Here is a 24,941-nt window from a genome sequence, read left to right as displayed (position 1 = left end):
CTACTGAAGATGTGAAGTAAATCCTTTTAAAAAAAAGGCTTTAAATCAGCTGAACAGTTTCTCACAAACCCTGCTTAAACTGGAATAAATGGTGCATTTGTTGGGGACTATTTTCAGGTGTGGATTGATACACATTTGGTGCAATAGTGAGGATTTATAGGAGCCGGTGCCCAGGTTCATCAAAAAAAGAAAAAGAAAAATGGAGCTCTAAAATGTATCAGGCTTTGGAAATAAGCGTTGATAGGATCAATTCATTTTTGGTGTTTTTATGAGATTTGTTGACAATAAAAAAAAAAAAAGCTTCCTTATCCTTTAAATTACTGATCAATTGTAGCGCTCAAATTCATTTCTATGACTTATTATTCATGTTCCTCCCCTGTGAGTGAGTATATATGAGAGTAATAAACCCTCCACTGGAGTAGAAAATATATTTAACAGCCAAAAGCTACAACCATCAGCTAAAACAAGGCCTGCTCTGTCTGTGTATGTGAGCAGAGGTAGAAAGACAGGGAGGGAGGGAGGGACAGAGAGCGACAAAGACAAAGAGAGGGAAAGTAAAGATAAACGAAGGACAAAATGTGTGTGCAGTGTACAGTTATGCGAGAGAGTTTGCGGTGAATAGATAAGGTGGGTGGTAAATCTTAGAGGTAGGCAGGCAGGAGCACAAGAAGGTCCATTACAGTCTGACTCACTCTCCTCAAAACAGCAGCGCAGCTCGGGCCCCCGATGGCCGGCATCAAAAGAAAAAGCTTCGACTGAACCAACCAGAGAGAGAGAGAGAGAGAGAGAGAGAGAGAGAGAAAGAGAAAGAGAGAGAGAAAGAGACAGAGAGAGAGAGATGCATCTGTCAGCTGGTTACCACCTGACCAACAAATAACCAGCAGTCCTCTTCTTCTCTAGTTCCTCTTCTAGTCTGCACCCAACAAACAGCTAACAAGCCCCCCCCCTTTTGTGATGCACAGTGAGTCAAAAATATTTGTGCTTTCTGAGGCATGAGGATAATAATGGAACAAATGCAAACAAACAGGTAACAGAAAACAGATTCATCAATCTGTCATGTGTTTTTTCTTTGTTACTTAAATGTCCTTGCAATGAGGAAATGACATGATGCAATATCTTGTGGGAAACTGGAGATTTTGGTGCAGAATGAAAGGAAATCAGTGCGGTTCATCATACTGAATACCTATCATACATCTAATGGCAATCCAGCCATTGCATGGGCTGGTAATGAGGGTGGTGCTGGAGAAAAGCTCATGGGGAAATGGAAAAGGTTCTGAGGAGCCTGAATGAGGTCCATAAATTTCATTCAAGTAGATCACTAGTTATCTTGTTCTGGACCATGTGTTGTAAACATACAGGCAATCAAGTCACCAACTAATCTTTTATTCAGTGATTCCCTACCTACAAGTCTTTTACCTCAAATTTCAGGAATAAAGCCACTTGGAATTGCGTCGTCGTGTGATCTGCAGGGAAAATCCCCGCTCATCAAGTCGCTTGCATCCACTTCCTGTCTCCCTCTGTCTCGTTTTCTGTCTCTCCTGGAGAAACCGCAGGAGCAGTGCATTCAGGGAGGCTCTGACACTGATCCGAGGAGGCAGAAAGCATGCTAGGACGCAGTCGGATGGCTTGTAAACACACTTGGCTGCCCTTAGAGGACGAAGGGGTTGAAACAAGTGGCTCTGGCAGCAACAGTGAAGCTTTGTGAGGAACTAGCTCTTCGCCTTCCCTCTTCTCCGTCTTTTCTCTCTCCTTCTCTGTCTATTTCCATCTCTCTCCTTACCTTTGTCTTTCTCTCTAACGCTCCCTCGCTCCCTGCATTTGTGTGCGGCTAGCCGCCCTCGGGCAGGGGAATCACGTCGCGGCTCAGTCGAGCGCTCTCTCAGCTAAGTGGGGTCTTAACATGTGTTTAAAATACACAGGGACGCATATTTGTGTTCGCTTGGATGACATAGGGCTGCCATTACGGTGCTCATTACCGGCTAAGTGACAGAGGAAGAAGGGCGAGGGGACACATAATGTTGTGACATTAGGCCATTTGGCCATTTGGCGAGGAGGCTGAGGAGGCGCTCGCTGTGTGCGAGACATGAACAGTGTGCAGTGGAGCGCGCACTGACTCTGAATGTTAAGCACTGAGACAAATTTTTAGCTTAGTGGTGACACAACCTGACAAAACGCTCTTTGTGCATTCCCTCAGTCTCTCTCACTCCTCTGTCTCACACACACACACACACACACACACACACACACACACACACACACACACACACACACAAACGATACAGCAGCTGACATCTTCCAGCGTCCAGCACCAACGGCTCAGCGGCACCACTGCTCTGATACGAGAGCGTATCCGTACAGAACATGCAGACATTTGCATCTGAAACCCATTTCCTTCAAACTTCGAATCAACCATCACTGACTCATTTGGGTTTTGAAAATAACTCGCTCGTCATGCAGCTTTGCTTTGCAACGCTCAGCTGCTTTGTGCTGTTTGTGGATGAAACACAGAACAGTGTCCTATTGTTCACTTCTGAACTGTGTCTGATGTGAAGCGACTGAATAATCGCAGCCCCTCAGCCTGAAACAAAACAGCTTTTTGGCAACTAAAGTGAGAGTAAATGATGGTTGAATGTTTTTTTTTTCACCTGTCTACACACAGGGTCATACCGAACTTCTTATGTCCATCACCACAGAACAACATCTCCTGCTGCAGACAGCTCTTTCTTTTTTAATGTTTTTTTTTTTCCAAGACCGAATTCATTATTTGTGGTGTCCTGGTGGCCTCGGGGTTTAAGACGCTGTACAGCTGGGGGAAACCTTTGTTGCATGTCATCCACCATGAAATACTTTTTCATTTTTTAGTGCATCTTGACAATGAAAGTAGAGCCGGACAGGAAACACAGAGAGAGGATAGTAAAGATCCCTGTCTGAGATTGAATGAGGGACATTGTGATGCATGTGTGATTGCATCTTAACCAGTAGGCAACCAGGACGCCCACAACTCTTGATATTTTTGGCTGCATTTTTTTCTTCTTTATTATTCTACTACAACATGTCCTTTAAACCGTGAAGCTGTATCTGAACCATCCCTCTGTTATGTACTCATTTCTTTATCTTGTATCTCATTTATGCTAATGTCAGTGGCAGAGAGACGCGTCTGTCCCGTGTGCAGCTCACATGGCACAGAGACACTACAGCATCACTCAGTGGAGGCAGCTTTGTGTGCACCTCACAGCTTTCAGTGGACATTAGAGATAAGGAGGGGCTGTGTGTGTGTGTGTGTGTGTGTGTGTGTGTGTGTGTGTGTGTGTGTGTGTGTGTGTGTGTGCTCTGTCTTCCATGTCGCTCACCTCTCAGGTCCTGCCCGGAGCGACCCGGCCCGCAGGTGGTGCTCTGTCTGGGCATGCGCAGCGAGGTGCGTAATGGAGTGTGTCTCTGCTCATCCAGGTATGCCAGGTCCTCCAGGTGGGCTGAACTGGTAGCTGTAGTTATGTGTGTGTGTGTGTGTGTGTGTGTGTGTGTGTGTGTGTGTGTGTGTGTGTGAGAGAGATGGAGAGAGGGAGACAGAGGGGGGAACAAGCGGGATGTTTCAGAAAAAGAGCACAAAAAACATACTATTGTCAGCATGCATGTTCGTTGTGAGACACACATAGTAAATAAGCCCATAATACACACACACATAAAAAGATGGCGGCATTGGTTCGTGCCAGTTCCTGAGGCCGTTGTCAGGCTCCCGCTCTCATACTTACTAACTCCTACAGGAGAGAGCAAGCCAGCCCTACATGGTTCTGTCCTAAAATTCCCTCCTCTCAGTGTCTGTCACGCGGCACGGAGGCAGATGCCATCCGACCCCTCTCAGGATTAATTAGCTCAGCAGACAAATGTCTTATTCATGGAGTGAGTGCCGTCTGACGCCGGCTGCCGAGTGTTCGCACCACGCTGTGTCTTCGGGGCCAACGCTCAAAACCAGTGACTGTTAAATGAGATCAGACGTCACCAGTGTGAGTAAACAAGCGGACTTGATTCCCCCCGTCGCACCTGCACCCCCCGCGGCTCAGTTAGAGGTGGAGGAAGCGAAAGGAATGAGTCTAAACAATAAAGTCCAGGAGCGATTAACGGTCTGAACCGTCCAGAGGCTGGAGGTTCCTTGATGGCTGCTGAGTCACCGCATCAAGAGGAGACACTGTCATCAGCTGAGACAGGGGGTTATGTGGGTTATCACTTAAGAAAGCAGCAGAGTTCCACAGAAAAACAGACACATAATTAACCACAAACTTGTACTTTGTGGAGTCTGGAAACTTCTTTAGTGCTATTTAAGGAATAATCCTGTTTGTTTTTCTGCTTGATTGAACTGATTGTCATAGCTGCGGCCATCACTTCCATCTGTTATGACAACACTTTATTGACTGTGGTAATCTCTGAGATCGGGGGGGAACACAGCGACATCACTATAACAGAGTCGCACGGGGACAGACGCAGCTGAGCAGACAGGTTCGAAACAAGCCCACCGTGACTTTTATTTGGATGTAAACCACGAAAGTGAGTGCACCTGAAATGTCAGTAATAACGCTTCAAAGCACACGGAAACCAGGAAGTTGGCCTGTAAACCGTGATAGGTGTTTACAACAGAGAGTTTGGGTAATAATTTTACAATTTACCATTATTTTCGCTCCCAAATAAATCTGACGAGCGGGGAGGTTTGTTTAAAAGCTGTCTGATCCTCTGGCTGCTTCTGCTTCTTGCCCCATTTGACTAATGTGTTCCCACATCTTGGCAATTACCTCGGTGAGTACCATGTTTTTATGGTTGATGGGACTGATGGACAAAGCAACGAAAACAGAATCCAACAAGTATCTATTTATATCAGAGCTGGTAATCCCTTTTCTCTAACACTATACCTGAAACGCCCTGAGGTCCAGAGATCCCAAGTCAAATTCAAGCAGTTGGGGAAAGGTGTAACTGGCAAAGCATTGCTTCCTCTCAGTCTCTCTCTCCAGGCTTTCCGAAAAGCACAAGGCACAATAATCCCTCCAAGTGGCAGGCGTCTGAGCCCAGCACCTCTCGCCGGTGTGAAACTCACCGGCACGTCATCACTGATCCTGTACTGTCCTCGGTTCATGGAGTGGTTTCTGTGTCGCCGGAGTTAAGCTCAGTGAAGTACTAAGCATGTGTACGGCTGTGTATGCTGCTGACTCAACCCGGCCGTGGACCCAAAAATGAGCCGCATGGGTTTCCCAAAATGGAGGGAAAATGGCAGCTGAGAATGCTGGAGGCTTGGCCCTGATGGGAATGGGGGCGCTGGTCATCCAACTGGGCTAAAAGCGGAGACAGTGGAGGCATTAATCTGCCGCTACACCAAGGAGGAATGACTCAGGGCTAGTGAGCTGAAAAGTTTCCCTTTTCTTTTCTTCTTCTTCTTTCAACTGTGTTTGAATGTGAAGACTCAAATCTGTGTGATCATCATCTCTATCTGCAATGCAGCAGGCTGCTGGTGATCACATTCACAGTTCCTGTGCCAATGCGCTAAGGCTGCACACATAGTGAAAAGAAATAAAGGATGGAGAATGAGAAATAAAAAATGGAGAGTGAGTGGACAGAGTAAGAAAAAGAAAGTGAGAAAAAGTCCAACTGTGCGGCAGAGAGCTCAGCTGCTTTGGGGCAATGACAGCCACATCAGACACTTCCTGTTTGAAAGAGTGACTGATAGCATGAACGCATCCATGCGCACGCACGCACGCACGCACGCACGCACGCGCACACACACACACACACACACACACACACACACACACACACACACACACACACACACTGAAAGACCAGCTGGGCTGCCGTCCAGAGCCAGTCACAGTATCAGCCGGGGAGCCGACTAGTCATCTCAGATATGAGGTGGCTGCTGGAGCTTTAAACGCCTCAGCATTCTCCTCACACCTCCCCGAGAGATAACCTGAGATGATAAATAATGGAGGTCCTTATATTTAAACAATTATATTTCCGGGAATTATATGAGTATATGAGCGGAGGTGGGACCAGGGACAAAAAGGAAATCAGGAAAAGATGCTAGAAAAGGAAATCAATGACACTTGTCCGCCCTCCAAATTGAAAAATGTCGTCTCGGGTGAGCCGTTATCTTCATTTAGTGAATTTAGAGACAATAGAGTGAGAATCTCACAGTGTCTTTTATATCCCTTTCTTCTCTGTATGAGCAGGGAGGGATCCCTCAATCCCCAGGCAGTTACGTAAGATGGTGCATATACAGTATATCCATCAACATGGCAAGGTCTTAAAGGGTCACTTCACCCAATATTACACTAAATTACTTGGTATTATTGGGGGTATTTAGACGATCTTTTAAAGTTTAAAGTTTAGCCACGGTAAACTACTCTTCTTTTGCCTGTATTAGCAGTAAAACGCTGAGATTAGTATCTCAAAACCTGGACAAACTAAACGATAAGTCTTTTTTTTCTAATTCGGGTGAATCAACCCTTTAAATCATTTTACTATTAGGGTCAGCTTTGGATGGAATTTGGTCTGGCACATATTGTAATCTCTACCAGGTGTAAATGCAGTCTGTATATTGTCTCTGAACCCCACCACCCTTGGCATTACTTCCCTTGACCTGGGACAAACTGCTTTTTTTTGTTTTGTTTGTTTGTTTGTTTAAATGCAAAGGCTCGTGGCTCAAATGTCATTTTGTATCCAGATTTAAAGCATAGATGTTAACAGGGATTAAAAGTCAGGATATCATCTCAATATTTCTCTAACTTTAGCAATAAAAAAAAAAAAGAAAAAAAAATTAGCAGTATCTGATCAAGGTAAGCCTCTGCTCCTCTTGTCCTCACTTGCTTACAATTTTTCACTCATTTTTTTCACTTATTTTTTAAATCCGGGCACCATGAAGGTAGAGAGAAAAGAAGTACTCTGTCTTGGTTACTCCTTCCTCCATATCCATCTTCAGCTCTACCAACGCACTGCCTTCATTAGGTAATAGAGTAGCCCCCTCCCGTCTCGCTCTCCTCCCCATTCGCCTTCTGCTCTCGCTCTGTAGCTGTCTCCCTCTCTCCCTCTCACTCCTCACATCAAAGCGAGTCTCTCTGTCACTCTGGGGGATAGAAACGGTTAATGCCTGGGGCTTTGATGTTCCACTGCTGTGTGAGCCCAGCCAATCCTCAGCCTGTGCTTGCCTCCCATCCCTACATCATCTAATAATTCTTTGTGGAGGAGAGAGAGAGAGAGAGAGAGAGAGAGAGAGAGAGAGAGAGAGAGAGAGAGAAAGAAAGAGAGAGAGATTATGAAACTCTCTTTCACTCCTCTTCCACATGTATCCATCTCCCTCTCCTCAATATGGAATTCCTGTTCCTGACAAATATAAATGCCGTCAGAAAAGTCTTCTGTTTTTTTTTATTCTTATTTTTTTTTTTTTTTTTTTTTTTTAAATCGCTCTCTCTCTCCCTCTTTATCTTATTTTTTGCATCATCTGCAGCTTATAGTACATTTTTTTCTCCAGCTCCTTTGAAGGTCTGGGTATTGAGGGGCGGAGATGAGATTGAGGGTGAATCTCTAAACCCGGCGGAGTCGCTGCACCGCCAGACAGCAGTGTCAAACAGGAGAACATGACCAGCATAACGAGAAGGGTCATAGCTGCGGCAACGGCCCCTTGTCAGGCGTATCACTGTGTTTAGTGAAATATAAATGCGAGTCTACAGTACGTGCACGCGCACTCTTTTTTTTTTTTTTTTTTCCAGTGGGAGTGGGAGAAGTGCATAATAGAGCTCATCATCTATAACAGCCTCTCTGATGATGAGAACAATAGCACAATCAGGCCCATTAGGACTGCCTCAGTGTTATGAAACTAACATTTTTCCTGATATATTTACTGTTACTTTTGGGAGCCTTTTTTTTTTTTTATAAAGGCAGCTGTGGCCCACAATAACAAACACACATCAATGAGACCTCTGTCAGCAATACAAATGCCAGCTTTCCTATGTGATATTCTTCCAGCCGCAGTATGTTCTTCTGCTGAAGCTGGGGTTTTTTTTTTTTCCCAGACTGTATTATTCTGCTCTGTGGTTTCACTCCACACCAGAGGGGCTGAGAGTTTAACAAAAATACCACTGCGGATTTGCAGCTTGAAATTTCAACATAACCCCAATGAAATTTGAAAACAAAAGCTGTTTCCTGGCTAAATAGTTTTTTAAAAAGTGCTGTAAAAATTAAAGCAAATTGAATCACAGAAAACCACAACTGAGTGCTTTTGAGAGCAGTTTCAGATTTGAGGAAGTTTAAGCTGATTTATCCCAGATTTGCAGGCGAAATGTCATCTGGAGGTTTGGGATCTGTACAGATTTTTGTTCACAATAATACGAGCAGTTTACAGATTAAATGTTCGCCCAAACTTCTGGTTGACATCGCAGTATGTGATGTTTTTCCTTAAAAATCTGGATGGTTAGATCGCTGCTATCCCCCATGCATGAGGCTGGACTTGCTCCTCCAAAACACAAATATATTCCGCTGCTCTTTTCAAAAATGTGTTTCATTGTTGGATTTGTGATCACAGGAGTCACACACACACACACACACACACACACACACACACACACACGGACAGTTCATCTGGGAAGAAAACAGGCAAGGACAGAGAGCTTAAAAGGAGTGAAGCAGGAGCGCTACAGGATTCAGAAATAGGGTGTAACATGACTGAACATGCAGCTCAATCCAATTTTTGCCAGAGAAAAGTACTCCGTTTAAATAGTGTTTGTGTACTGCATGCTGTTAAATAACCCTATTTCTGGCCCCCCATCGCCTCCTTTTCTACTTTCATAGGAGAGGCAGGGAACGAGGAAGGGACTCACCAGCCACAGAGTTAGGACGGGGCATGAGGTACAGAGGGATGGAGTGGGCAGAGTGGGAGGACATGCTCTCCAGGTTGCGCTCAGGGATTTTGTTGAGGCTGTAGGTGGAGGCTGTCATGTTTTCATCCACCCTGTACAGGAACGAGTCCATGCCTGATTTCTGGGACTGCCACAGTTTGAGGTTCGCCCGGGAGCCTTCGCCGTATTTGCTGCCTCGCTCCATGTTCTCGGAGTAGCTGGTCAGAGTGGCTGCAAAGAGAGAGAGGGACACCGTCGTCAGTGCTGTTACAACTGCAGTATTTAACTTGCTGCTGTCGCACTTTTCACCCTGCATGTGTTTAAATCTAACTCCCCTCTCTTCACCTCACCCGACCTGTCTGCTGTTACACTTATTTACTGTTGTTCTGAATCAATCGGAGGCTTGTTGATGTAATGCTTTCCTCATCAAACCGCAGGCGTTCACCACTGTTGCCGGGAAACGATGAATACACCTGTCTTGACATACGCAAAGTGCTCAATTTCACTGAGCATTTTTATCTCTCCAGTTTTCTTGCTAACAATCCAAGAATGCTACAGTTGATGTCAGCATGACATGCACACTTGAATTGTCTTCCAGCGGGAGTACACACTGGTTCAGTGTGTGAATGACAGGTACGACAGTTTGAACTGAAACTGATCACACCAGGTGGAGTGGAGTCAGGTGAGGTCTCTGGTCCCCGCCCCCTGGCTTGGAGATAAAACATCTAGATTTTGAGTTGAACCACACCCAGACTTCAATTAAACGGCCACTGGACACCAAGCTACAGCCTCAGGCATTTAAATCACCTGTTTCATAGACTTGTCTTTATTTGGTTCCAAACTTTATGACTAGGGCCGGGTTGAAAAAAAAAAAAAAAAAAAAATCAATCTTCATTCCAAATCCGATATCAATTCATAAAATCCTGAGATCGATCTTTTGATATGCATTTACAGCCTCCTGCAGATAAGTAAAGCTGTAACCTCATTAGTCTCACATGACCGCCCTTCTTGCGCATCAACATCTGGTCACGTGAGAGACAGAAACATGGCAGATACAGCTCCACTGACGGTACCGCCAAGTCTAACAGCAGATGAGTGGCTGCATTTCCGATTTAAAAACTATGACGATAGTGACGAGCTGGACGAAGGCAAGAAGAAGCCAATAGAAGAAGAAGAAGAAGCTGGCAGGTGCCACTTGTGCCAGGGCACGTTAGCAACGCACATAACTTCCCTACCTATTACTTCTTCAGATATGTGTCTAAACTGTTTGTCACGTTAAATTAAAAAGTGCATTAATGTAACTGCTTTGGGGTCATTCTTAATGTTAGTTTTAAATAAAACAACAGCTGTCATGGTATTTAAACTTCTCACTCCTTAAGAATCTTAAAGAAAAACTCTTTGGTTTTGGTTTGTTCATGGAATATCTTGACAGTAAAATGAATATAGAATATCACCAAAGAACTGATCCCACTAACAGGAATTCACTACAGCACCAAATATGTATAAATCTGCAACTGAAAATAGTCCCTAACTAATAAAATATTTACTACTGTTTGAGCAATGTTTGCTAAAATCTACACTGACGAGCTGTTTAAAGAAATCACAGAGCCTTCTATCAAGAAGAATTTCTTTTTTTTAGATTTACTGTGTGTCCTCTACAGTAGGTGCCACAGACAGTAAGGAGGTCAGAAAGTACAGACAAAGAGACTAAGACACTGTAGGTTTTGGTCTTTACAGGAGATTTGGTGACATAAAATATACAAAGTACTATGTGTTTTACATGCATGCATGTTTGTCAGGTCTGTAAATCTGTGTCCAGATCTCACCGATGATCCCGCTGTCCCTGCTCTCCAGGGTTGAGGTGGGACTGGTGACAGAACCGTAGGCACAGTCCTTGTTGCCTGCCTGGCCAGGCATGGCAGGGGGGAGGGTGGAGCAGGGGCTGCCTGCAGGGGGGGAGGCAGTGCTGCTGGTCAGGGTGGAGCACGGGCTGATCCTCTGGTTCTGGCCCTGGGACAGACACGCACACACGCATCTTTAAAAGCTTTGCTCGGTTCCTACAGTTCAATTGGTACACATGGGTATAAATGGCAAAGTACAATGTTTGAACTTTTAATGTCTGAGTCATATACAAAGGAAAATGTCACTTCAATATTAGTTTTCAAAAGCTCAGCCCTCCTGCTGCCTTCACCACATGCAGCCAGTCTCTCCCCCACACAATCAAAAACAGCATAATAATCATAATATCTAATCATTTGTGGCATTTTTATGAAATATAGGTTTGAAAGATCTTCACAAATGAGACAACACTGCACAGCCTAAGAAAAACACAAACATACTTAGACATACAAACACTCAACAACTACTAAAACCACCTGTAACATTCAGTCACTTTACAAATATACATTAGTGCGCAGTATTTTTTTCTGATTCTGACAAATATCAGCAGAACAAACCAAATGTTGGAGAGCTAGTATAGCCTACACACATCAGGGATGTGACCCAGAGCATGTAAATGCAGGAAAACAGTAATTTCCCCTTTTACAGAGAAAAACAGGAGTGGCATTTCCAAAATCAGATTCTGCACAGTCCCATGGCACAAGTGTGAATTTATAAATATGTGGGGAGTTTTAAGTACTAGTACAACTTTAAAGGTTTCATGTTGTAAAAAGGTAGATTTCCATGTGTTTTTTGATTAAACAGCAGGTCTAGGTTCTATATTAATACTGTGAAAGTATCAAAGCGCTCAGTCCACAGAGAAATGCACACAGCCTGTATTCACAAACTGAGCCTTATAACGAGCTGTCAGGACTTTGTGATGTCACAACAAAACAGTTACCGCTCTCAGCCATGCCCCAAGCCCCGCCCACCTGAACCCACCATCCAACCTTACAGGACTTGGTTTCTCTGAGTTTTTATATTCTTATTAGATAACTCAGAAAACAGTCAGCCAATCAGAAGAGCCTCCTCTCTTCTGATTGGCTCAACGGCCTGTCGTTGATAGAGAGAGAAGCTTGAGAGAGGAGATGTAAAACTACATTGGGATGGTTTTTGGTTCTTGAAACCACAAATGTACCTTATTGTGGATATTAAACCTTCAAAAAAAAAACACTGGAAGTGTAAACTATTGGATTTTATAATCAATAAATAACATGATTTGTTGAAAATAGTTTCAGTATTTTGTCCTAACTGACAGCCCTATTTTTATTCATATTTTTCTCTTGATTGCCATGACTACAATTGAGTTAAATAATAAAAAAAAAGAAGATAAAACTGAACTCTCATACACGCTGAATGCATGTTCCTTCCAGTCGCAGCATTGTTTTGGCACCCCGCAGTGACCCTCTTCTGCATCAGCTCAGGTTAGAAGACAAGAGACCACAGGGGACAAAACAAAAACACGGCTGCGTCTAATCTGCTGCTGCGAACACCCACAGATGCACTCTCACACAAACACACAGGCACACATACTAAAAAGATCCATGCATGCAGCATCCACTGATGTATACAAAGGCACAAGAGAAACAGGGATGCCAAGTGATTAAATATGTGTGTCAGACACCGAAACACACAAACACCCGGAGGTCTCTCCTTAACGCTGCTGTTGATGAGTTCGGGTCGGGGCAAACACAGAGAGAACGGGAGGGGGTGAAGTCGTGCTCAGGCGAAACTCTAGTGTAGGTTAATCTGCAGGGACACTGTGCTGATACACACACCCATACATGTTTACAGACAGGCTACAGAGCTGTAACCAATGATTCTTTTCAGCATTGATTGATCCGTCAATTATCTGTTGGGGCGGCTGTGGCTCAGGAGATTGAACAGGTCGTCAATTAATCACAGGTTGATCCCAGCTCCTCTTGCCCTCATGTCAAAGTGTCCTTGAGCGAGACAACCAATCCCCAATTGATCCAGACTGGCCAAGCCCGCATGGCTCCACTATGTACAGTGGAGTCATAAGGCTGAGACCGCTTGTTGCGCTGGACCACTTTCCCATTAGGAAGCTGTATGTGTGTGTGTGTGTGTGTGTGTGTGTGTGTGTGTGTGGGAGGGGGGGAATAAGGGAGGTTTTTTTCTTTTTGTATAAAAAGCACTACATTAATGCAGATAGATCATTTCCTTTTTATTTTTGCGAACAATTCCGATTAATCATTCAATAATTTCATCAATAAAATGCCAGAAAATAGAAACTTTGAACTGAACAAAGGAAGAATGAGAAGCTACAACCAGGAAACATCAACCGCAACATTTTTGCTTCATAAATGATCAAGCAGGAAGACTAAGCTGAAAGCTAATCTTCAAGCTTACATTCTCACAATGACAATGCTACCACACTCGTGTTTAGCAGGTATGTTAATTTAACAGTACATTTACTATGGAGGTCGTAGTTTGCAGTGGGATTGAACTGGATGGCATTATATTGAGGTGTTTCTAATGTTTTTCCCAGCAAACACAAGGGGGGAAGAATATTAGAAACACGTTTCAATGTAATGCAGCCCAGTACTACACCACCACCAGCTCTGACCTCAGTAATAAGTGAGTAGTTGAAGGAACACCTCTCAGAAACAGGAAAGCTGAGTAAAGGTAGAATATAAGGCAGAGCTGCACTGGATTGCACTAGATTCTTTAGGTGTATCTGATAAAGTGGCCAGCGAGCGTATGTCGCACAGTACAACTGGCTTTAGTGGCTGAATTATAAACTGTGACACGTGTAAACTAATCAACACGCCGTCCATTATGGCACACGGCCTCCGAGCTCTGCCAAGAGCGTGTACAACTGATTGAGTGAGAGAAGGAGAAACCGTTGTTCAGGCCCTTTCAGTCACTGCTAACCTCTGCCCTCGTCATGGATGGCACCGCTCATGTGTCATGTTTACAGGAGCTTTGACCCAGACGCAAAACAAACACACACACACACACACACACACACACACACACACACACACACACACACACACACACACACACGCGTGTGGATACACAGATAAACCTCTGGAGCTCGACGAGGCCATTGCGTTGCCGCGGCTGTATCTGCTGCGGTAATGAACCTCGCCTTGTGCAGGTCTGACCTTAAATGCCACACGGGGATTGGATTGAACTTGGAGCGTTGTGTCTATTCAGGGAGCGAGAGCACGAGAGTATGAAAGGCAATTAACTGCACTCACCGCGAGTTAAGGTCACCTTGTTCCATCAGCTGGTGAGGTCTTGCAGCAAAGACATCGCCTATTGTAGGAATTTAACCATCTCTAATGGGGGTCGGGAGATATGATGTGGTCGCTATTTCATTTTTAAGTATGTTGTTATGTGCCTGGCTTCACTGTTGGTTAACTGCGGTAACTTGGTCATGATGACAAAGATTAAGACTTTCAGCATCACTGCTGCATTAGCAATATCAGATGTGACTCTACTGTAGTACTGTAATATCTGCTGTCCATTGAAAGCTAGTAAATGCCAAGTAAATTAGAAAAACTACGGCTTATTTTGCTAATAGATGGTGTCTGAAGGCAAGCCTCGTCATTCTTGGTGGTTAATGAATCAAACGAAAATTGCAATCTGGAGAACAGTATTTGAGGCAGATATCTAGCATAATAAGTTTCTGCTGTGTGCACGATGCAACAGGGTGCTAGTATGAGTCACGTCTCTAAAAAGAGCCGCTTGAATAAACCTCTCTCAATTTATACACCCCCACTGCTACAGCAGCGCTCACATCAAGCGCAGGCAGGCCATCAGTCTAATCGCTTATCCACACTGCTTTAGTGCAAACCCATACCTCGGCCTGCTTGAAATGCTTCAGCAACAGGTTCGCCCCCTTTTCCCCTCCCCGTTTTCTCACTCTCGCTCTCGCTCTCTCCCACCACAACTGTTTTTCTCCCCTGGCTTGGAAAATTCATACCCGTCAAATCAGGTTTAGGTAGAGAAACCAGGGCATCTGCTACAGAGCTTAGAGCAGGCCCGTTGTGCCAGGAGCTGTTTTGTTGCACAACTGCCAGATTCACGAACAGAAAGGTTACCGTGCAGGAGAGAAACATCGCGCCTGACCTGCCTCACGTCAACCCCCCAGAAACTTGTGTTCAATAAGCACATTTTTAAAGCACTCTGGGAAATAAATAATTAAAGAGTTTTTGTTATATAAAAATCTAATTAGACGGGGAGATATCTGATGTTTGACGGAGAGGTGCTGATAAATTCCTGAAGTCGACCGTGGTGTCTGAGGGCAATTTACAGAGAAGTCTTTTCATCTGGCTATCCTGGCTTCTAAACATCTGTCAAGTCCGAGTGTAAACAACGATATTATGGAGATAAATGTCAAAACAGATCGAATCAGACGATTGCCTGTTTATTCAACAACAAAATCGCTCACAATTGAAATGTGTCAGAATCACATACACAATATTAGATTAGGATAAAGCATATCAATAGCAAGTTTTTTTTGGCACCAATTCTTTATCTTACTCAACCCGAGACAATTGACTCAGACTGACCAGAAATGCAGACAAGAATGAATCTGCTTGTCCTGTCCTCAAAGCAGATTTGGTTATTGGGGGTGGGGGGGTGGGGGTGTGTCCAGTTCTCTAGTGAGACTATTACCTGTCTTGCCTCGGGTTCCTCCATGCTGTACTGGGTGCCGGCTGGCCCCTCACTCACTTTGTCTCCCAGAAGGAAACCCAGGCGCGTCATCAATGTGTTGGCTGCCTCATCCACCGACGGAGGGGGGCCCAGCTCCTGGCTTGACTCCCCTGCAGAGGCGGAGAGATGTAGGGAGGAGGAGGAGGAGGTGGTGGTGGTGGTGGAGGAAGGAGGTAGGGGAGAGAGAAGACAAGAGAGGACGGCACAGAAGAGAGAGAGGAAAGAGAGAGAGAGAGAGAGAGAGAGAGAGAAAGAATGTGTGTCAGCAGTGGGCAGAAACAGTACAGCGGCTTTTTTAGCTCTTTTCATAAAAATAAAAAACAAAACATCCTTTAAATACGTCAGTTTCAAGTCCTCTTTAGCTGGAAATTCTAAACACACAGTATTTGCTGAGCTTGTTTGGCATAAACCACAGCAGCGACAACAGACCCGCACACAGGATACACAGAGCAGCTCGTTCAGGACAACGAAATGAAACACCCTACCTGAGTTTTGCCGTAGCATTAAAGACACATTCCTCCACAGCTGGACATTTTTGGTTGAAGTGTCTTCTTACATAAACTCCACACAAAATCCACTCAGCCACAACTTACAATAATCCTTTCAAAGTGTTTACAAAAAAAAAACCCTCTCCACGCCGACTAACAAAAGACTACTACACTGACGACAACTCCTTCCGCACCACTCATCACCACTGCAGCTTGTGTGACGTAATGAGATACGCCCTTCACCTGTGAGTGTGTGTGTGTGAGTGAGAGAGAGAGAGAGAGAGAGAGAGCGAGCGAGAGAGACTGTGTGACTTTTTAAGACAAAGTGGGTGTGTATCCACCTCTCTATCCTGTTTACACAAGACTACTAGTGCTAAAGAGAGAAAAGAAAACACCAGGGTGAGCCCGCGGGATGATCAGATGATCAAAAATCTCTCTCTCACACACTCACACACACACACACACACACACACACACACACACACACACACACTCGTAGAGCTGAGGGATTTCATTTGCTAACTTTGCACCAGGATCCAAAACAAAAAATCCCTTAATGACCTCATCTTCTCGCCCAGTTGCCTGGTTACTCTCTACCCATAACAAACCGTCATCGGTGGTGTCATGTTATTCAATAACACCTGAATATAACACCCTAGAGGTGCCTTCTATATCAATTTCAATTCGATTCCACTTTATTCACCAGAGTGTGACTCTCAGGGCTGAAGCTTTCACTAATTACTCTCCCTGCTGGTTGTAAAAAGAGTAACTACTGGCTGAATACAAACAGCTGTAATTGGATGTATAAACCTCTGAATTGGCCCGGACATTAAGGACACTGAAGCCAACACAACGAGATTGCCGGTGTTTAAATAAACAGCGGCGAGACAGAGACAGCGAGCGGCAGGACCAGTTTTCCCTCTCCTCACCTCTCCTCGCTCGTTTTCCTGCAGGGCAGGTCGGACAGGACTGGCAGGTAGCTGCGCCAAGTCCTGACTGACAAACCATTAGACAGTCCCTGCCGCCACGTCACCTCTCTGAAGACAGACAGCTTGTCTAAAAAGCCTGTAGCCTCTCGCAAGTCTATTCAAAGACCTACAGACAGGCGATCTAAAGCCCGGGCTCCCCTCTGCATTCTCTCACGGACAGAAAAGGCGAGGCACAACTGTCAGGATCCTCATTAGATTTACTCCAACTCTCTCTGAGTGAGTAAGGAAGATGGGCATCTTCAAAGGGGAGGGGAAAAAAGCTTTGAAGCAAATGGAGATGACATATCGCTGTGCCTCAATAAAGAAAAACACACAGAGCGGCAACCAATAATGAGGTAATCACAGCACATTAGGTCCAAAACAGCTAATTACGTATGAGCTCTGATGAGATTGATATGGCTGCTCAGTAATGCAGCTGGATACACTTTATATATGGAGCAGAATACATTTATGAGGGCCTTCAAGGTCACTGAATCCCAGAGCATTCCCGGAGGTAGAGCGCAGTAATGGAGAGGATGAAGGTAGATGGAATTTACTCGTCCGCCTCCTTTCAGCCAATATCACAGGGAACAGCTGACATGCACACAGCCATCGAGGAGGGAAAATTGCAGGCAAAACCGAAGCAAAAACATCTGTCCACTGAGCCTCATGTATGTGTTCCGTGTGTGATAGCTGCAGCGTGTGTGTGCCTGTGTGTCTGGACATGGAGGCAGCGAAGGCTTCCCAGTTGACAGACTGGTAGTAGTAAGCAGTGAATACATTAGCACTGATTAGTCAACTGCTCCTGGGGGGTTTTTGCGGCTGTGACCGTGATCAAACAGGGGCTCTGTCTGTCTCTTTGCTGCCTCCGTGTGAGGGTTTGTCCCTTTCACTCATCTCTTTGTCTCTGCTGGTGCTGTATCTGTTTTAGTTGCCCTCCCTTCCTTTTTTTTTTTTTTTTTTACGTTTTTTTCTGCTTCTTACTACTGCTTCTCTGTCGCAGCCAGCAGTTGGACAACCCTGTGCAGTGGCAAGCAGTTTGTCTGTGTTTCTTTTGATGTTGGAGGAAAATCTCTAATCTGGATGCTGGAGCCCACAGTCACTCCCTTGAGCTAAACATAGGCTATCCCTTTGTACATCCTTAAACTGTCACACTCCAAAAAAAAAAAAAAAAACCTATAACACGGTCAAACAACACGGCTAAGACACAGCTGTTTGGGTGACTGCACTGTAATCATGAGGCTGTCAAACACAATCAAACCTTAAATGTTTGATAGGATCACAGCTCTTCAATTTCATCCACTCTCACCCACATCTGTTCCCAAGGTCCCATATTTTACACTTTTCCATTGTTTTATTGTTAGTGTTTTACTTATCTTATCCATAAGAAGATATATTTGTAGTTTTAAGAATCAAAAACCACCTCAATGTAGTTTTACATCTCCTCTCTCAGGCTTCTCTCTGGAGCTGTAGTTACAACAGGTCAGCGAGCCAATCAGGATAGAGGAGGCTCTGAGCCTCCCTGGTGTTTGTATGTTGTGACATCACAAAGTTCCAGAAGTCCTGACGGCTGGTTTTAAGGCTCAGTTTCTGAATACAGGCTGTGTGCATTTCTCTGTGGACTGAGGCTTTGATACTTTCACAGTATTAATATAGAACCTAGACCTGCTTTATGATCAAAAAAGATATGGAAATTTCACTTTATAAAATATGGGACCTTTAAACCCTCCTCTGAATGTAACCAACACTAACAGTTACTATCAAAGGGAATACACATATTATCATAATGTATGTATTAATTTCTTAGTTTGAAGCTCTACTTTTTGTTCTTTAAATACAAATTAAGACTCTTACTGAAGTCACTATATCTAATCTGGCTTCAAAGTTTCATGTCAGCACTGAGAACATAACACCTGCTGGGAGAGGAACTCCAGGTGTTTCTCACCAACATGAGATCCTTAATGATCAAATTTGAATATATGCTTAAATAATAATAATAAGCTTAAAACACATCTCTTATTGCTCTCTCTCTCTCTCACACACACACACACACACACACACACACACACACACACACTAACACACACACACAGTCCTCTCCATTGGATTCCTGAGCTGCGAAGGAGACAGATGGTTGCCATAGCAACTATCTTTGCGCGCAGCTAGGAATGTGTTTCTGTGCAAGCGCATCTGTTTCTCCCCGGCCGTCCACAGATCTGCCCTCACGCACCGAGAGAGGGGAGAGGGAAGCATGTGTGCTGCAGGCAGGGGACTGGACAGGACAGGAGATGGTATTAATAGGCCTGGGCTGCAGGTAAACACACACACACACACACTGTGTGGTGGCTTCCTGTTTCACCTATACCGGGGAATTTTAACTCCACAGAGAGAAAATACTCATTTACAAATGATGACAGGATCCCCAAAGCAACCCAACCGTATTTCTTAAATAGATAAAGATGCAAAGTGAAGAACACTTCAAGAGGAGGTGACACACACACTGATCAGAAGGTGAAAATTAATTTTGCAGAATTGCTGTTGACAACTAAAGGAAGCGAAAACAAGGTAGAATCACACTTATTTTAGAGTTTCGGGTCAAAGGAAAATATGAATAACATTGAACATAAAAGCACAGATAGTGTTTGTATGCACAGGCTAAGGCATCACCAAGAAAACAGGGAGTAGAGGACTGATCAAGAGATGAGAGGAGTGAATTTCACATTCCTCATGTGCACAGTATTGATCTTATCTACACAACAACACGTAGATGTTTCAAATATAAAAGCATGCTAGGACTTAGGTCACCAGGTTTGGGTTAGGAGTGGGCGATATGCTGGTGTGTAATACAAGTAGAGACTTTACAAAAGAAACTTTCTGGCTATTGTGAGCAACGTTGCAAATCAATGAGCAGTACTGCGTTATGGTCGTAGAAGATATTTGATATGTCAGGTATTTCATTAACTAGAACAACCAAAAACACACATTATCTTGTTACTTCATCCATAAAGAGTGTCGTAATTGAATTTTCAGAAAATTAACTGTATCATGAATCTTGAATATTGATCCTGAGGTTCTTTAAGATACATTTTTTTCTTTGGTCTTATAATTTTCTTCTTAATTATTTCTGTTATCCAGCATATTTTCATGTTGACGTTATGTGACTGTTGAATTGTAAACATTTGGCACTTCAAGGTAAGCTTATCTTAAGTGTTATAGTATAGTATTTTGTGTATCTTAATGTGTTTGTGATGGTTTTATCTGCCCTGTATAAGAGTCAAGCAGAAATGATGCACTATTTTAAGTGTGTTTTCTTTCCCCCTCTACAGTACACTGTATATATCTGCTCTATAAATCTAATGTGCAAACCAAAGTGGGGAAATTCATATTTTCATTTTTTTGGTCTCATGATGGCGCCCCATTACTTTTCCATTCGATTGCATACAGCCAATCAATCAATTAATTGTTATTAATTAATTAAAAAACCACTGACAAGAGGTTTAAAATCAAAATTATTACTAATAATCAATAGTAAGCAAAATAATAACAATAATAATAATAATAATAATAACAACATTATTCGTAAAAATAATGTGATTTCAGTCAGACTTAACTCAAAGTTAAATCCACTATATATGGTTATTGTTATTGAGTGTGTCCACACCTAGCCTGTGTATGTACTGTAAGAAGGTTGAGCTCTACCATCATTAGAAAAGCTTTCTCTACATAATATATGGAGGATGGCCGGTTGTGAATTTTACGAGCTATCTCACAAAATATTCACAAACCATATTTATGACCCCACAAATTTCTTTGTAGGCCATAAAAATCAGCTGATACCTGACTTCCTTCCAGGCAAACAGACAGTGTCAGCAGCAGAGTGTGGACTGGCATGTGATCAGATGTTTTAAGTCACGGCCCTGCTGCTACTCATGCCAGGGAGCTCTTGTTAAGAGCTCAGATGTCCATCTGTCCACCCGGGGAGGTGCGAGTCGTCACCCATGAAAACTCATCCCAGCCCTCCTGGTTCCTCTCCAGCTCGAGTTGTTATTGCATAGACAGACAGGAAGACAATTCAAGAAGAATTCCTGTTTGTAATCAACTGTTTTCCTGCCTCAATGGCAGCAGAGATTACAATTTCAACCCTGATATGTCACATCTGCAGGAGCTCATCGCAACTGATAAGGTTATTCCACAGTCGGTTTCACAGGGTTGATGCAAAGTAAAGCCAGGGTCAACAGTTTTTCCATCCATGAGATTCAACAGAAATCCAGGTGCTAAAGCTAGAGGTTTTATGCTAATGTACTGCATACTATCTAGTATCTGCATATTATCCATAAAAATATATTCATGTATGTCTCTATAGACAGATCACCTACTTAGAGCTCCCATTGAGCAGAGACTCAGCAGTAGAGGCTGGCAGACGGAGAAAGCTGGTAGCACCCTGTCCACCATTTTCCTCCTAAGTTACAACAGTCAAAGCCTGAGACCCATCAGTAGTTCCCTTATGTCTTCATCCAACTGAGGGGTGTTGCAGCATTTGTCCTGCTCTGCTGAGAAGTCCACACAGCCACCAGAGGTCGAGCCAACAAGACACGTCGGGAAGCTTACACTGCGTTTCTCAGTGGCAACAGGAAGAGGAGAGGCGAGATGAGAAAGCAGATATACTAGAACCAAATCTCAGCAGAGCGCTATCCTCGAGTGACCTGCTTTACTGTCCTCCCTGAATGGGAGGGGGGGGGGGGGGGGGGGGCAAAAGGGTGAGAGAGGGGGTTTTGACAGGGATAGATACGAGGGGGGGTTTGAGGGAAATCTGGACCGTCTGCAGGATTACAGAGCAACCGCCGACTGTGAACAGAAAACAGCGGCGGCACCTAAACGAGCTCTGCGTCCGAGAAGCTGAGCAGAGTGAGAAAGCAGCGAGGGAGGATTAGAGAGACAGAGAGGGAGGAGGCGATGAGGACTGACACTGTGGGCACCAGCAAAGCTATTTCATCAATGACCTTAGCAATGTTTTCTTCTTTACGGCAGCTGGCACAATAACTGGAAAGAACTATACATTGTCCCCATCACTCTCCGCCTCTCTCTCTCTCTCTCTCTCTCTCTCTGCTGCATTTACAGACATGGAACATGCAAAAAAGTAACACAACAAAATGAGGGATGAGCTGGCCAAAAACTTACCAGGGCAGTATGTGTCCAGGTCTGGATTCTTGGCAGTGGTGGAGGTGTATGTAGGGGAGCCAAGCTCTGATTGTGGAATGCGAGGGCTCTCCACAAACTTTGCTTTCCGCAGAGGGGCTGGGAGCAGAAAGCATACACACATATAGAGAAGGAGACAACACGTACACACACAAACACACAGAAAAACACACACACAGATCAGGGAGATGGAAGAAGACAATAAAGAGAGGAGCGACAGGGACAGGACAGACAGGGAGGAAGAAAGAGAGCTTACTTGAAGCGGCACACTGATAAAATGAACACATCCTGAAGGCTCTCTGAGGCAGCTTTGTATTTGCTTTGGGTCAAATAAAGCTAAAGCATGAGTAAACAAGCAGCGTGACCAATCAGGTAGTGGACTAGGGCCAACCAATACACCAGCAGAATCTCAACACACCACTGAAATCACCGTATTTCCTCTGTACGGGCCTAGATTTACCTCGCAACGCTCGCGAAGCAGCAAACAACATGCACCTGAAAAGATGTTGTGCCTGTTTGTCCGATGACATAATCACACAAAGAATGCAAATGACCGCCATTTTGGGAATGTCCTCGCGCCTGAGTCGAGCACAAGGTCTGAGACATGAAATGAGTCCCCCCCCCAACATGAGGTTCAGAGAAATGGTGGATGTGACACCATCTTTTTCTGGGTTCTTGGACGTGGTACAGGGAGTCAAAGTACCTGTTACCCAGACCCACTTATAGTATCGTGAGTGCATACATTGTGGCAGCAGTAGCAACTCCACTAGTCACTGTACAGACTTCCATTCACAAAGCAGAGGAGAGGAGTCATTATACTGATATTGTACACACACGAGAAGACAAACAAAACCATTGGGAGTAATTCTTCAGTTAGTAACTTTGCAAGGATGATTGTGTTTGAAATATAACGCCACCATAAAGCTTCCTACACCCAGTCTGTTTGATTAACATCAAAATGCCAGGCTTGGTCGCACTGAGTATCTTGGTAATGGAGCCAAATAAAACTCCAGGAGTGACCACCTCAGCAGGAACCAGGACATAATTCTGATAAAGCTCTCACTCTCTTGTAATATCTACTGTGATGGAGTTATAACGCAGGCCCAATTGTGCAAAGACATTCAGCTAATATCAACTAAACCATGTGCAAGGCTCATTGGTTTAATCCAATCTTTTGGGTTTTTTTTTTCTTTTTGGTACTTGTGGGGCTTTGGGATGGGCAGGAACTAAGCATAATTTGTTCTTCACTGACTAATCTGGTTAAATAAGGGTTTAAAATAGATTATGTACTGTATGCTGCAACTGTTAACCATTCTTACTGTGGGTGAATGCACATGTCCAAAGCGATCCGGTGCAGCAATACTGTGCTGAAGCAGAGTGTAATGAGCAGGAAGTCATGAGCAGCAGCTGAAACATATGTTCAAGCAACGACGAACAGGCTCTTTACCGCTTTTGTTTAAAGGCTCGTGTTACAGTTAATGCTAGTATCATGTATGTTTGTGTGAGTGAGTGTGTATAAAATGGGTGGAGAGCTGTAGACAGAGTATATCTCTGTCTATATACAGTAGTTTATGTGAAGACCGGGAGAAATAGGATCCATCAGACCACAGTGCAGCGGCACAGACTTTTGGTCAATGAAATACACACAATAAAACATATGTACAGTATAATAGAAAGTACCTCCACCTCCACCGAGACTGCAAAACCTTCCAAACTTGCTATTTCAAGAACAAATATTAATTATTAAAAAAACTATTCAATCTCCATCCTTCCAAATCTACATAAAGGCAGATACCATCACTGTCCAAAGCCCACTGTCTTCACAATAACAACTTTTCAGGAACTAAGTCATGTTCTGTTTTATACTTACCCCCCCCCCCCCCCCCAATTACTAGCAATTCAATGTGTTTTAAAGAGCTTTATACTGTATGTTAGCGGTAGAATATCTCAACCCATAAGGGAGCATGTAATACTTTTATTACATACATTTTATCTGCACAAGACAAAGAGTGGACAGCCATGCCAGCTGCTCTGTGAGGATGTACTTAGACAGTCATTTACACAGTGATGCTTTGAGCTAAATGTTAAGCTTGCTAACACGCGCACAGTGGCAATGCTTAGATGTTTAGGTGAAGCAGGCGTAGTGTTTACCATTGGCACCATCTCAGTATAGCATGTTAGCATAGTGGATTAGCGTCAATAATTTTGCAGGTATTTGGTCAGTATTTGGTGAATAAATTACTTATTGACTAAATTAAGTGTTAAAACATCCAATAGTTACTAAGGTTTTTCAGTCAGAGCCAAAGTGTTGAACCAACGACAGACAGATGTTATACTGACAAATAATGTAATAGAAGTGCCAGGTAAGTGTAACAGTTGTAATGTTTAATAGCGCCATGTTTTGCAATTATAAGATTTCCTTGAAAAAAAATCTGCTTCTTGATCCGGATCTGCACCAAAAACAAATAACTTCTTCCTTTTCCCACAATCTAACTTTCAACCAAAATCACTCAAATCTGTTGTCGAGCTTTGAGACGCTCTGCTCACTCACATGCACGCAGTCAAACAAACAAAAACTAAATCCACTTTGGCAGAGGAAAAAAGAAAGTACTCTATCAGAGATGTGTGTGTGTGTGTGTGTGTGTGTGTGAAGTCGATGTGTTCACTTGCCACACGCTGTTAATGCTGTGTTGGTATGGTCTGGAGAAGACTCTGGTAATTGACCACATCTAGGAAGTGAGCCAGCACAGATGCCACAGTGAGAAACTCCAACTGACAGCCAAGAGGAGGAA

The 24,941-nt window shown here is 43.9% G+C and overlaps 1 protein-coding gene across 9 annotated transcripts in view; it reads right to left on the bottom strand.

Annotated features, from left to right (window-relative positions):
* tanc2b (tetratricopeptide repeat, ankyrin repeat and coiled-coil containing 2b) overlaps positions 1–24,941 on the bottom strand; it is a 141,044-nt gene that overhangs the window by 27,875 nt on the left and 88,228 nt on the right. For 5 of the 9 annotated variants that reach the window (XM_087174400.1, XM_087174392.1, XM_087174393.1 and 2 more), the window contains 5 exons: positions 22,132–22,248; positions 15,459–15,607; positions 10,697–10,880; positions 8,853–9,101; positions 3,351–3,482 (listed from right to left, as the gene is read on the bottom strand). In XM_087174400.1, coding sequence (XP_087030526.1) covers positions 3,351–3,482; positions 8,853–9,101; positions 10,697–10,880; positions 15,459–15,607; positions 22,132–22,248 — 831 coding nt within the window. Of the gene's footprint in view, positions 1–3,350; positions 3,483–8,852; positions 9,102–10,696; positions 10,881–15,458; positions 15,608–15,982; positions 16,186–21,329; positions 21,427–22,131; positions 22,249–24,941 lie in introns of those variants that run through there. The other 4 variants (XM_087174394.1, XM_087174397.1, XM_087174398.1 and 1 more) reach the window with 3 other exon arrangements.

The sequence above is a fragment of the Seriola lalandi genome, unplaced genomic scaffold (assembly GCF_002814215.2).
Source record: "Seriola lalandi dorsalis isolate HSWRI2012SDOR001 ecotype SW California unplaced genomic scaffold, Sedor1 jcf7180002054346, whole genome shotgun sequence".
Taxonomy (NCBI): domain Eukaryota; kingdom Metazoa; phylum Chordata; class Actinopteri; order Carangiformes; family Carangidae; genus Seriola; species Seriola lalandi.
The sequence above is the reverse complement of the archived record's forward strand: the minus strand, read 5'-3'. Positions and strand labels throughout refer to the sequence as shown.